The sequence below is a fragment of the Trichosurus vulpecula genome, chromosome 1 (assembly GCF_011100635.1).
Source record: "Trichosurus vulpecula isolate mTriVul1 chromosome 1, mTriVul1.pri, whole genome shotgun sequence".
Lineage (NCBI taxonomy): Eukaryota > Metazoa > Chordata > Mammalia > Diprotodontia > Phalangeridae > Trichosurus > Trichosurus vulpecula.
Genome location: NC_050573.1, coordinates 260,060,435 through 260,074,925, shown reverse-complemented (window position 1 = coordinate 260,074,925; position 14,491 = coordinate 260,060,435). Strand labels below are relative to the sequence as shown.

The 14,491-nt window shown below is 35.0% G+C and overlaps 1 protein-coding gene across 1 annotated transcript in view; it reads right to left on the bottom strand.

Annotated features, from left to right (window-relative positions):
- Window positions 1–4,773: 4,773 nt before the first annotated feature.
- The window catches only part of UBE2V2 (ubiquitin conjugating enzyme E2 V2), a 56,944-nt gene continuing 47,226 nt past the window's right edge, over window positions 4,774–14,491 (bottom strand). The window contains exons 3-4 of the mRNA XM_036761044.1: window positions 14,175–14,300; window positions 4,774–7,389 (exon numbers count right to left, since the gene is read on the bottom strand). Coding sequence (XP_036616939.1) covers window positions 7,243–7,389; window positions 14,175–14,300 — 273 coding nt within the window. The 3' untranslated portion in view covers window positions 4,774–7,242. The remainder of the gene's footprint in view (window positions 7,390–14,174; window positions 14,301–14,491) is intronic.

Genomic DNA, 14,491 nt, shown 5'->3' with positions numbered 1-14,491 from the left:
ACCATGATTCCAAATGAAAAATGTCTCCTCCCTCCTGAAAGAGATGTTGTGGTTTAAATATGCAGAATGGGAATCTATATTTAGTAATAAATACTTCAATACTATTTGTCATTTTGTAACTAACAAATGAAGCAATCTATCCGTAGGTTTGATTATAAGCGAATTCCTACTTGCACAAAGCAAACAATTCATAGATGTTCTGTGATAGAACTGAGTTATTTTGTGTTAAGCTTCTCATATTAAATATCTTGCTAAATATATAGGGGTTCAAGATCACCTCAAAAAAAATAACTCATTAATATATTAAGGCATGTTATAAGGCAGCACAAATATGGCACATAAAGTGCTGAATCAGGAGTGAAGACAACTGGGTTCAAATTCAACCCAATGGTCACTTATAACTTGTTTCTTACACTTGTAAAATGTGTCAATTTATATTACTTATCTCAATAGATGAGGCAGCTTAGATGGCTCAGTGGATAGAGCATTGGGCCTGGAGTCACGAAGACCTGAGTTCAAAGGCAATCTCAGACACTCATTACCTGGGCAAGTTTGGAACTATGCCCAAAGGGCTATGAAAATGTTCATACCCTTTGACCCAGCAATACTACTCCTAGGGTTGTATCCCAAAGAGATCACACAAGTGGGAAAAGGACCCATATGTACTGTTTGCCACTGGAGAAGGAAATGGCAAACCACTTCAGTATCTTCGCCAAGAAAATCCCACACAGGGTCACAAAGCGTTGGACATGTCTGAGCAACTGAACAATATCTCAATAGATAATTTTAAGGGAAGTTCTTTGTCAACTTTAAAAATGCGATATAAACATGTTAATGCAGCACTTTCAAGGCTTGCAGTATTCCTGTGAGGATATAAAGTGACTTGACCACAATTGCAGTTAATAAAATGTAAGTCCAAGTCTCCAGAGAAGTCTAGAGTTCTTTCCTATACGTCAAGCTACAGCCCCCACTACTTACTCCTTTTACCCATTCATAAATATGCTCAGGTTTGCCCTAACCTCGGAAAAAGGAAACCAAACACTCTATTTTACAATCCCTTCAGGCTCTCAACCTCTTTCCCTGAGGTCAAACCCCTTGAAACAATAGAGCTAGGCATATTCTTAGAGATAACCTAGTCCAAGTTCAATTTACTGAGGAAACTGAGGCTCCCATAAGGTTGAATATTTTGTCAAGGTAGTTTTTGGTGGCACAAATTGTGACTAAATCCCAGATTTCCTGAATCGCAGGATAGTACTCTTTCTGTGATAGCACATAAGATTACTGATTTGGGAGTCATGTGGCTGGGAGAGAAAACTAATTCTTCAGGTCTGGTTATAAAGTAATGGGAATCATTTTAAAACAAAATTCTAACTTACACCTGCAAATTATAAAGTTAAATTAGCCACTTTAGAAGGCTCTTAGACCAAAGGTTCCTAACCTAAGGCCTATGGATCTCCCTCCAAAGGGGTTCCTACATTTCTGAGAATGTGTGAACTTTAGAGGAAAAAAAAAATACATCTTTATTTTTACTAGCATCCAACCGAAATTTATTATTTCCATAGTTATAAATGTAGGCAACAGATTTATTCTAAAAGGGGTTCACGGGATTCAACATATTGACAAAGTGATAGTTCCATAAGAGGTGGAAAGCACTTTACAAATATGATCTCATTTTAATCTCTACAACAACTGTAAGAGGCAGGGGCTGTTATTTTCTCCATTTTACAGATGTGGAAGGTGAGACAAAGATAAAGTGACTTGCCCAGGGTCACATAGCTAGGGTCTTCTTGACTAGGTCCAGCACTCTGTCCACCTAGCTGCTCCTAACAAGAGTTAAGAACCACTGCTCTATACTTATTCCAACGAAAACATCTTTATATGTTTGGAACTGACTTCTATCCTAAATATCACTAATTTATAATTAGCTTTTTCTTTTACTTTAAAAAAGTGTTAAACGATTTGATTATCAATCTTCCTGACCACATATCCTGAAAACACATACTTAAGCACCTTCACAGACCTCATCACTTGCTTTTTAGTTTGAAGAATCAAGGGCTAAAAAAGGACTTAGAAAACACCTAGCCCAATCTTTTCATGTAACAGATGAGGAAACTGAGGCCCATGATAGTCAAAACTTGTTCAAGATCACAAAGGTTTGAATCTATATCCTCTCACTCACTCTAATGGAAATTAAACCATGGTATGTATGCTTGCCTACCACCTTCCCACAAAATCTTGCTTGGCCTACAAAATTAATTCAATGCCTCCCCTCACCCCTGACAAACCAATTTGTCCTCTCCCTCTAATTCCTAAAACACTTTGTACCATACCTTTCCTTTCTTAGGCATTTTTATTTAGCCTTATACAGAAGTGAGTTAATAAACTTATGCATATCTTCAAATTACTTTTAGAAACTAACATGTTACTAACTGTATACTACAGAAACTGAATTCCTCATGTAATCATATGTATATCACTTCTTTCCTACCAGACTCTGCCCTAGCTACTCTCCTTCCTGTGTGGTCTTTCCTCTCATGTGTGGGTGTCTCTCACCAGAAGTGGGAAAACAAAGATTAATGTGAGTAGGACTACACCCCTCTGTGTATAAAATACCTGGTTCTTTTTAGTTTCCTTGATGAATGATATGGAAAGTCCCACCCGTTGAACTGGGAGGTTTGGTTATGAACATGTACCAAGTGCCAAGAGCAGCTTCTTGCAACATAGACTTCCTCCTCCTCTTGCCATGGCCTGGAAACCATTAGACTGGAGTCTTTGGGAGACATCCCTGATTACATCCCTTCCCATTCCTGTTTTGAAGATGTTACTTGCTTCCTCATTGGCCATGCTTTAAAAACCTTGATGTTCCATTCAATTTTGCTACCATATACCCTTCCCTTAAACTAGCCAAAAAGGATCTAAGGATTTTGGCAATGCCTCTTTCCCGTAACTCTTCTGCAAAGCTTCCTTTTAAGTCCCAGCAACAGACCACAATATCTCACAAAAAAACTCACTTCATTGATTAACTTATATTTGTTACTTTTACTCTAATAAATGGTAACCTCTTTAAGGATATGATGTCTTAATCTTTCAAAACCCCTGTCATACCCCAAAGCACAATGCCATGTATATTAGGCATTCAAATAATTGAATAATCTTGAAAGTAACCACCAGTTACTCAACAAAAACAAGAGTAAATATTAATTTAATCAGAACCCAAACCAGGTTAAGGACTCATAACTGACAGTTACAATATATAGGACACTTACACAATACTTGCATATTTGTTCAAATATTCCCTCTAGAAAGGGTAAACCCCAGGGTTGGTTTTTTTTTGACATTTGCAAACACTTATTACTAAGATTCATCAAAAACTTGCACAAACCAGAAACTAATATGGTTTGGGTTTGATTCATGTGATGGGTATATATGCTAATAAAACATTTTAGATAGCATACATCCCAGTTAGTATTTAACAATGGTAGGGTTTTCATATCTACCTTTTTAAGAAGTACAAATTCAACAGCATTACTTCTCAAAACAAAGGTTTTGCCACTTTTTCGTTAATTTTATATACTGATTTCTTCTTTTCTATCTATCAGGCTTCCTCTAGAAACTAAAGTCTCATGGGAACCATTCTGTCCATTTTATTTTTTGTGATGCTAGAATTTCATGTTTTTTTAAACTAGCATTTTCTAAGAAGTACTATCATAAGGATACTCCCATTTATTATATTTGATAACATCTGATAAAATTTATTCTGATTTGAAAGACCATTATAAAAAAATAAATTTAACCAAATTTTCCCAAGCACCTCCTCCTAATACACTGTGTACATTCCTTTTCCATGTATACCTTTACACACACATACACACACACACACACTTTTTTAAAACCTTGAAAGTTGAACTCTTCAAATAAATAAAAGGGGGGAGGGGAATCCTATCTCAAGCTAGTATTTGGAAAAAGTAAAGTAATGGCTACCTGTTAACTAAAGAATAGAACAAGTAAAAAACAAAAATAAAAAATGTCAAGTATTAGAATTCCATTCTAATGAGAAAATACTATATGCCTGAAACACACTAGAAAGTACGTGTTTAGCAAAAAATAATCTGACATTTTGATATCTAAGAAAATAAGCCAAAACTCAAATAAACTAAGAAGTCTACTAATCAAGTACAACATAACTCTATTCCATTCCTTATTTTAGCCTTTTACATCTTTCTACAATATAAAGCATTTATTAGACTTGTCCCCGGCTTACAAAATTATACACAGCTAAAATTTGAGTCTATAAAAGATGATTTGGGAAATAAAATTTCAGTTTTCCTAAATGCTTACAGAGCCTTAAGGCTAAATAGGTATTATCATTATTGCTTGTGTCCTTTAAAAATATGATCATATTTGAACATTAGATTTATTTTCCTACTAAACCAAATTTTATGACATCAAATGTTTATTTTTTGGATTGATCACTCAATCACAATTGTTAATAGTCATACATATGACAATCTTTTACAAGTATGTTAGTATGCTCTAGCTGTTCCTTCTCAATTATATAGAAGAAATATTAGTGTATTTAAGTAAAATTAAAGTCATTTATCAATAAAATGCGTAAGAAATAAGAAAATTTACTTTTATCCGTTTAAGTACCTTATGCCACATTTTTCTTATGAAATTACCTACTGGAATACAAATAGGTCAAGCTAATCTACTCTTTGAGCACACAAACTATTGATTAGATATTTCTTAATGTAATGATGAAGGCCCTTTTTATAAAATACCCCAAAGGCTTTATTACATAGATATTTGTAAGGTTGCAAATGGTTGTTTCAACACATTGGAAAATCATAGCATGTCCATGAATATTTCATTAGTTCTGATATGCTGGGTCATGGGGGAAGAGTTTAATATAGGACCAATTCAGAAAGCAGAACACTGACCTAATAGGACAACAAGAAATTGTTTTACAATCCTTTATTAGCATATGATCACCCTTTAAGGGTTTCACTTACTAACCTTTTAAACAATCATCTAAGGCAATTTTACAGTTCACTTAAAAATTTTAAGACTATACACTCCTAGAACCTTGGCCTCTTTTCAAGAGAGACAAAGGGGAAATTGCATAAAAACTGCCCTGTTTAGATGTTACTCTACATAGGAGTGGTTCTACATCATCCCCCTTCTATAACCAACCAGCATGGCTTTGACTGCTACATACAGCTCAATAGTAGCATGCAAAAATGGATTCTGCTTCCTAAATTTGTTAATTGGCATGCAAGTTTCTGCAGAAATCCATAGTCCCCCAAAATTAATGACAAATATTACGTTGCAGAGTTAACTTAGACAACATATAGCTGGAAAACCAACACTTGAACACAATTGTGGGCATGAGAAGAACACAAGAGAACAAAGTTTCAGGGTTTCTCAGCCTCACAAGTATATTAAAGAATTTAACAGCATACAGATGATTTAAAGTAATACATAGTTCCCAGACTAAATAATTTATACTCCCACTACTACACTTTACTAGCTTCCATTTAGGGCAAGACAGTTTCTCAGTGAAAAAGCACTTAACATAGGCACACTGATTGAGACTGTCAAGAGTTCCATGAACACCTTACAAAGTTTTACGGTAATCCACATTGACTTGTTCCTTCCCCAACCATTTAAAAGTTAACATTTTAGAAGTAGAATGTATTTTAAAATCAGTAATAATTATTCCAAAACATTTTTTACATAAGTAGTGGTGCCTATGTGTGTGGTGTTTAGTAACATTTCAAACTTCTTGTGAATAATTTTTAAAGTGTTAGAAGTATATTAAAATATATCAATTTAGCCAAAGTAGTATCTTTTACAATGATGAACTTCATAAGCTGAAAGATAGTGCAGTGCTATAAACTCCACTGATGATTCCAAATCATTTCAACATAATACATGGTATATCAAGGCTGCTAATGTGAAAACCATTTTTAAAACCACAGGAAAGGAAAATATGATTTGTTAATGTTTTGGGTGACATATGGTTGAAATTCATTCTAGTTAAAGGCATTGTACCATAAGCAGTCAAGGCTGAAAGTATAGTCAAAAGAAGAGACATGCTTTTATATACTTCCATGTAACTGAGTGTTATAGTGGGAACAACCTGAAGTTTCACAAAAAAAAAAAAAATGTTACAAGAAAAAAGTGTTAAAAGAACTAATTTAAGCATGTGAAAATAGGAGTGTAAGAGACAGGTGTTGAAAATTCTGGTGTGATTAAAAACTATGAGGTTTTTAAAACACGATAGAAGGGATTTCTATTCTCTCAAAGATGGGCTAAAACCAATTATGTAATTGCTCCTTAGCAATAATATCTAAAGGTCCAATTAACTAGTATACAAAAATAGGGGAACAAATAAGAGAGATTGACAAGATACAATAATTCTGATTTTAGCTATTTCGGCAAGTTATTGTACATATAATACAGCAATATCATAGAAATGGCACAGCCTCTGAGGATACTTTCCACATTTTATTTACATTTTAAGACTAACTTTAATCTCAGAATCACATATCCATACACCTATTTCCTTTGTTTTTTCACTTAAAACTTAAATTCATGGTTTATCAGAACAAAGACTGTAAACAAGTATTTACCATGTCTGTTACATGTAACACACAGGAGCTGCTTTAAACAGAAATCCATCTCCCTCCCTCGACCCCTCCCCCCTTTTTATAAATACAGGTATCAAAACAATCCTGAACATATTCTTTGTTACTACTAGTAGTCGGTACCCACACCTCTTCAAAAATTAAACAAAATTAGCAACAGTATTTATTGTATCTGCTACTTTAGACAATTTAAATTGCAGCTCTTTCACTAAGCAAGATGGATCAAGCATGCCATTTATAATTTTCCTTCTTGAGAAATTAGATTTCTGAAACATACATTACTCCACAGCAATCTGACACTTCTTGTCATGCTTTCATCTTGGAAAACCTGAATTGCATTTGGAGTACTCCAGGTTTATGCTTAAATGATAGTGCCTTGATAAGAGGAAAAAAAAATTGTGCTGCATTTTTCTTCCCATTGTGCCTGAAAACATAATGGGTGTACATATATTAAATATATTCTTACAAATGTCCAGGTCATGTATACCAGCTGGAATTCTTTTAATGTGTGGGTTTTGCATTGTGAGATTTAATCAAGACATTAACATGAGTAGAAGGTTGTTGGTTTAGATAAGTTTGAGATTTGTTAAAATTAATTGCTGTATGTTTGTCCTTCTGGAGGTTGTGGAAGCTTCATGTTTTCTTTGGACATCATTAGACGCCTTAGCTCTTGAAGTACAACTTTAATGCTATAACAATTTTGCCATTTTGCTAACACTGGTATGCACCGTGCATCCACCTACAAGAAAAAAGAAAGAGCACAAATAAGTGACGTACATAAAATACTATAGCTGTAAAGATGAAAAAACCATTGTAGGCATAACTTTCTAAGTCTAAAATTTCACTTTCAATCCTCCCTGGACCAAGAGTCAGAAGACCCTGGGTAGCTAGCCCCAGCTGTAAGCTATATGATTCTGGGCAAGTTTATTAGCCTCTCTGGGCCTCAATTTTCTCTTCTGTAAAGAGAAAGGTAGCATGACATATTAAACTTAAATCCAAGTCCTGGCTTTTACTTACTATGTTTAACTATATCGCCTTGGGGGAAAAAAATCATAATCTCAAATTTTAATTTCCTTATCTGTAAAATGGGACAAACACATAACCCGGATTACAATAAAGAAAGATGGCACTCTGAAAACTTTTAAGTATTCTATAATTATGAGCTAACATTACCTGTAAAATGAGAGTAGGGTAAGATCTGAAACTAACATCAATTCTTTTTTATAAAAAAAGTTAATAAAATGAAATGCTGTAGATAAGTACTTAGATTTAATCAGAGCATTTCATGAAGTCTCTTATGACTGATAATCTTGTAGAGATGGAAGAGATATGGACCAGTTGAGAAAACAGATTCAGTTTTGGACATGTTGGAAACATGGAAGATATATGACTGAAGCTCTGCAGAGAAGTCAGGATTAGAGATATAGATTTAGAATACATGTCATGGAAGTGATAGTTAAAGCTGCGGAAATCAACGAGACTGTATAGGAAGAGAATGTATAAAGTGAAGACAGTCAAGGACAGAGCAAATTCACACCCCCCCCCCCACACACACACACGAGAATTCCCTAAAAAATAAAATAAAATAAAGCCAGTTCAACAAGGAGTTGAGTGACATAAGTTGAGTATGTAGACTATTCTTTCAAGAATTTTGGTACTGAAATGGAAGAGGTAGAGAATGGTAAGAGGTACAAGACTGCTGGGGGAGGATTTTTAGAATGGAGGACAATTCATATATTTTAAACAGGAAGGAGCCAATAGAGGTAGCTGAATATTAAAAAGAGAGATGCAGTGACTGATGGAGCAAAGTCACAGAGAATAATGTGGGAGGGGTGGATTTTAGCAAGGAATAAAGCTACCTCATCCTTTGAAGCATAATGGAAGGAGGAAGGGGACATGAAAACATAAAAGGGCTTAGAAGAGTAGAGTTGTAAGAGTTCATGGCAGATGGCCCTGATTTTCTCATTAAGTATGAGGTGAGATCATCTGCTTTGAACGGAAGTAGAACTGGGGAACTGGAGAAGAAAGAAGTTTGGAATGGCCACTTGGGGGAAAATGAATCAGTAAAGGATTAATAAAAGGAAGACTTTAAAGCAACGAGCCCAATTAGGGTCAGTTAACACAAATTTGTAGTAGAGCAATGAAATATCCTCTAGTCTAAGCACTATTTGGCCACTTAGATAAACCAAGGAAGAGAGAAGATAGTGAGTTTCCCAATGTTGGAGATATCAGATTATGCAATGGGCAAGGGATTCAAAGCCAGAAGAGACTGAAATGGGGAGAGTACTGATTCAAGCCCTGGTAGAAAAGAAAATGACACCAGGATAGAACTGATTTACCAGACAGGAAAAACAAGGAAGACTCACTATGAGCTTTACCACTACCAAGACACATATAAACACATACACTGTTACCAAGGTATAGGTTATTTTATTTTATAAGAGAAAACAATGAGATAAAATTAATCACTTTGGGCAAGTCTCTTCACCTTGTTGGACCTAATCTTCCCTATCTATAACATGAGAGTGTTGGGACTAGAAGATCGCTAATCCTTTCATTTCTACTGTACGGTGAATTCTGTTTTAAAGACAATCTCTTTTACATACTGGAAGATACTCTACTATCATTTCCATTGTCCACAATTAAGGCAATATATTCTGCATAACAAAGGCAGTAACTGGGAATTATCTAAGAACAGAGATTCTCTGTGGAATTTTCCTTCAGTTACTAAAAATTAGGGGAATGCTACATAATATAGTGTGTTTATAATGCAATCTTCTTAAACTATTGTAAACAGTCTCCATAACTGGATGGAGTCTATCAAATTAATGGAGAGAAACCCAAGATATTTCCAAAACAGAAACAAATACTTGCAGCTGTATAATAATAGTTAAATAAATATAAGTGATTGCAAATCCCGTGAAATACCAAACAGACTCCACAAGAATATTCATAAACTCTCAACAAAGATCTTGGTGGGGGCGAAGGATGGAGAGGACAACTATGGGAAAATAAATATCATGTCAGAATAAAACCTGCAGTTCATCAGTCGATAATACACAACAATACTCCAAACTTAAGATCCCACAGAATTTAAATTCTGTAATTTATGTTTTACAATGATAACATCCTCATAAGAAATATTTTTGCCTGGTTTCACTTCATAAACACAGAACCATATTATTTTAAAGACATGCTACAAATCTACTAGTGCAAAATGCATCATCAGAAGCAAATAATTAGATGCCTAGGTGTATTTAATATACAATTATAAAATGAAGCAGCCCCAACAGAAAAACTAAAAATAAAATAGTTCGATTACTATCAAGAAAAAAAAAAGAACTCAACCTTCCATATACACAATCCTAAGTGACAACAATTTTATGTTTCATTTTCAAAGATAGTAGAAGACAATAAAGTTAAGTTCAAACATTCAGTCAAACACCTGCTATTAGGCACGTTTTAAACATAAGGGATACAAAGATTAAAAACAAAAGTCCCTGTATGGTTAACGATTTGTACTACAGGTAAAGTTATTAATTCAACTCAACAAATATTTCTCATCTGCTTACTGGGAGGTCTCACAGTGCAGTGTAGTATGTAAATAACAGAGGACATAAAGGTAAAAAAACTAGGTTCAAATCCTGGCTGTTATTTACTAGCTATGTGATCTTAATAATGTCACTTCACCTACCAGTAAAAAGGAGATAATAATCCTAAGTATGACCTCCTTGGGCCTTAGTTTCCTCATGTGTAAAAAGAGAAGGTTGGTTTTGATGGTCCCTGGGATCCCCTCCACCTCTAGATCTATGATCCTATGAGATACCCTGTATGATCAGCAAGAAGACTAAGACTCCTTGAGGACAGGCCTTATCTAAACCTTGTATAGTCTCCTCACCTCCCTATTTACAATGCTCCCTTCATGATGATAACTTAGATTTATATAAAAATTTATACTTTACAAAATACTTGATTCATTCTCATTTGATCCTCAAGGATCTAAAGCTGGAGAGGACCCCAGAGAACACCAAAACCAACCCTCTCTTTGTACAGAGGAGGAAACTAAGGTCCAGGGGATCACTCCTCAGTCTAGAACTTCTTAGAACTTTATTGAAGCAGGTGTGAAGAGGCTGGACTGCACTGCTTCTTCCTACACTCCTTGATCTATGCTGTTCTCCTCCATGGTTATAATGTTTTAACTAGGTCATTCTTATGATATGAAAACTTTATTGAATTATGTCTACAGTTAAAATATCTATGCTCATTTAATTTCAACTAAAATAACACTGGCTGAGAGGTTAACTGATTTAGAATTAGAAATGACTGATACTCCTGATTTTTAAAAGTTACTTGAGGCCCCTAATCATAGACTGAAATTATTTGAGGGGGCAGAGCACAATCTATTTGGGCTATAAATCTCAAGTCCTAATCCTCAATTCTTAGTCCTGACTTCAAAGGAAAGCCCCAATCAAATTTCTCAAAAACCTCAAAAAAGAGGCTTGGGGTAAATTATTTTGATTTGGGGGACAAATGCGCAACTGCACTTTCAAAGCCACTCTCCATGGATACTAGAGAAATACTTACATTTCCAGAAAGTGACCTCTAAAATACACACACATGCACACGTAAATTCATATACATCATAGGTCTGAACAAATATGTCTATATATCTATAGTTAGATGCTATTCCCATATGGAAGCTTATTCCATCAGTGTAGATCTGCAACTTATCTCTAACTTAGGCCTGCACAACTTGTGGCTGCTGGGCCACTTACAGTCCAAGGGCCCCTTGCAGCACACCAGAGGATTTCCTCTACATTTTTTGCAGGCTGCAGGCCTGCTCTAACTTAGACTCTTAAAGAGTTGCCCAAGTCAATGGAGGTTAAGAGACCTGCCCTTGGTCATCAGTATGGACATGAACCTAGGTCTTCCTGGGCTCTAAGGCTTATCAATTCACTATGGCACCCTGTTTCTTACCCTGTAAATATAGACACAAAAATAATAAGACCTTTCCATAATACCATTATGTAAGCACACATGGAAAATAAAGTGGAGGAAAAAAACCTATTTCCAATGCCTTTTCTAAGGATATTTCACTCATAATTTTAAGAACCTTCTTTCATAGAAGGAGGAAGGACATAAAAAAGGGGGGACGATAGAAGGGAGGGCATAGGGGGAGGAGGTAATCAAAAGCAAACACTTTCAAAAAGGGACAGGGTCAAGGGAATAAATTGAATAAAGTGGGATAGGATAGGAAGGAGCAAAATATAGTTAGTCTTTCACAACATGAGTATTATGGAAGGGTTTTGCATAATGATACACATGTGGCCTACGTTGAATTGCTTGACTTCTTAGGGAGGGTGAGTGGGGAGGGAAGGGGGAGAGAATTTGGAACTCAAAGTTTTAAAAGCAGATGTTCAAAAAAAAAAAAAAAAAAGGTTTTGCATGCAACTTGGAAATAAGATATACAGGCAATGGTGCATAGAAATCTATCTTGCCCTACAAGAAAGTAAGGGAAAAGGGGATGGCAGGGAGTGGGGTGACAGAAGGGAGAGCTGACTGGGGAATGGGGCAATCAGAATATATGCCATCTTGGAGTGGGGAGGAGTGTAGAAATGGGGAGAAAATTTGTAACTCAAAATCTTGTGAAAATCAATGCTGAAAACTAAAAATATTAAAGAAATAAATAATAATTAAAGAACCTTCTTTCACACAAATATAATGCAAAAATAATTTATTCCATATGGTTTCAGTAAAAAAAGAGGTGAAGAATAACTGTAGTGACGGTAGGTAAATGCATCTCATGTTCCCTTCTACCAATCAGAGCAAGGTTCTTTTACAAGATTATTCTTTAAAACATCAGATGTAAAGGATAAACCATGGCCCAATACTACAACAGAATGACATTTCAGTTCACTTCAATTCAACAAACATCTGTTAGGTGCTTGCTTTGTTCAAGATTCTGTGCTAAGCAGGAAGGGCAGCTAAACTCCCATTTAGAAAATAATATTTATAAAGAATTATAAGCATGATAAGATCAAGGATGGCTAAATATATTTCATAAGCTAGAATAATACTCCACACATATTTGCAAAAATGGTTAAAAATTACTACTCACCTCATCCAAACTCAGATGATGATTATAAATTCTTCAGAAACACTAACAATATAACAATTGGGAATATAAAGCTAGGCAGTTTTCATTTAACTAAAACATTTCTCCTATTATGTTTTTAATGCAGTCTTTACCACCCACCCAACCCTATAACATACTACTTTCCTAGAACCCCCAATGGAGATCTTCTAGCATTTTTTTGTCTCAAAACATAATCTATTAAATATTAAATGAGAAAAAATTCATTATGGAAGAGTGCTAGATATATTTACTGTTAACTTAATATGTACTGAGTAATTATCAGGACATTAAAAAATTGATCACCGTTCATCATGCTTTTTAAGAAGATGCAATTAAGATTATAGTTATTCTCTTCATTTGAATCCTCAGTTTTCAGTATTAAGATGCCCTGACATTCAAATATTATATGACTAACTTCTCCATTCCTAAGAAATTCAATCATTTCCAATAGTAACTGGATAAGATCACAAGCCAAAGAGCCAAGTGGTCACCCAGAATTAATAAGGGAACCAACTTAACACCAAAACAAATGGAATTAACTCCCAAATGAGGTGACTTCTACTAGTGAAGGTTGGCACCTTTTCTGCAACTGATAGCCTTAAAAGTAAACTAGAGCACTGAGAGATTCAATGACTCGCCCAGGGTCAAAGAGCCTATATTTCCACATTCTATTTCAAAGTGTTGGAGGTGGAACTTGAACCCAAGTCTTCTAGCTACAGGGTCAGCTTTCTATCTGCTGCCTTGTGGTTAAATGTAAGTTCCCAGAAATGTAATACCAAAGAGAAGAAAATACTAAACAGATCTGAATATTAGTTTCAAAATTCAGAACATACTATGTCTTTGGTGGAGCAGGGGAGGGGAAAAGTGTGTGTGTGTGTGCGCGCGCACATGTGCACGTGTATGTGCACGTCTATAGATTTATATGCATATAGCAGGTAAACTAATGCATTCAGATTTTATACAAGTCAGATTTGGAAAATTGTGCAGTCTCTATTTAGACTAATACAACTTTCAAGGGAGAAATAAGTATCTCGCCTTGATCAAATAAGATATTTGTAAAGTGTTCAGCACTGTGCCTGGCAGTAATAGGTACTTCGTAAATACTTATTCCCTTCCCCATTCCACTGAACAGAGTGAAACAAGTAAAAACTACTATAAGATTGAATAAAAGTTTAAGTTAAAAAAACTGAGCTTCACCAAAACACCTACTTTCTGTTGGTATAACAAGTCTCTAAAAGGAGCTAAGTTCATGCAAAGAAGACAAGAAACAAGATTTTTTTTTAACACCAATCAAGAAATTTTGTGCTATAAGTTTAAGGGTCTTTTTCCTCTAGAGCTTTATTAAGAGTTTCCATAGCGAAGTTTTGGCAGAGATGATTTCAACTTACCATTCCATTGGAATTATTTATCCCATTCATATTAATTTTTGTTACAAATCTAATTGTTGGAGGTCCTTCTGGGTATTTAGATCCACACTCTACTTTCAGACTGTATATTCTGTTTTCATAGTTTGTCTGGAAGGCAAAAAAAGATCAATAGCTTATTTAAGAACTGATAGATATTTTAAAGACAAAACTTTAATATAATCTTATTCAAAAGATACCAAAATAAATGCACTGAAGTATGTCTAATCTAAATATGTTGTTTTGTGGCTCATGGTTTTGGAAGGTGTTAGAGGTGAAGGATACATCTCTTTTGGCTATTA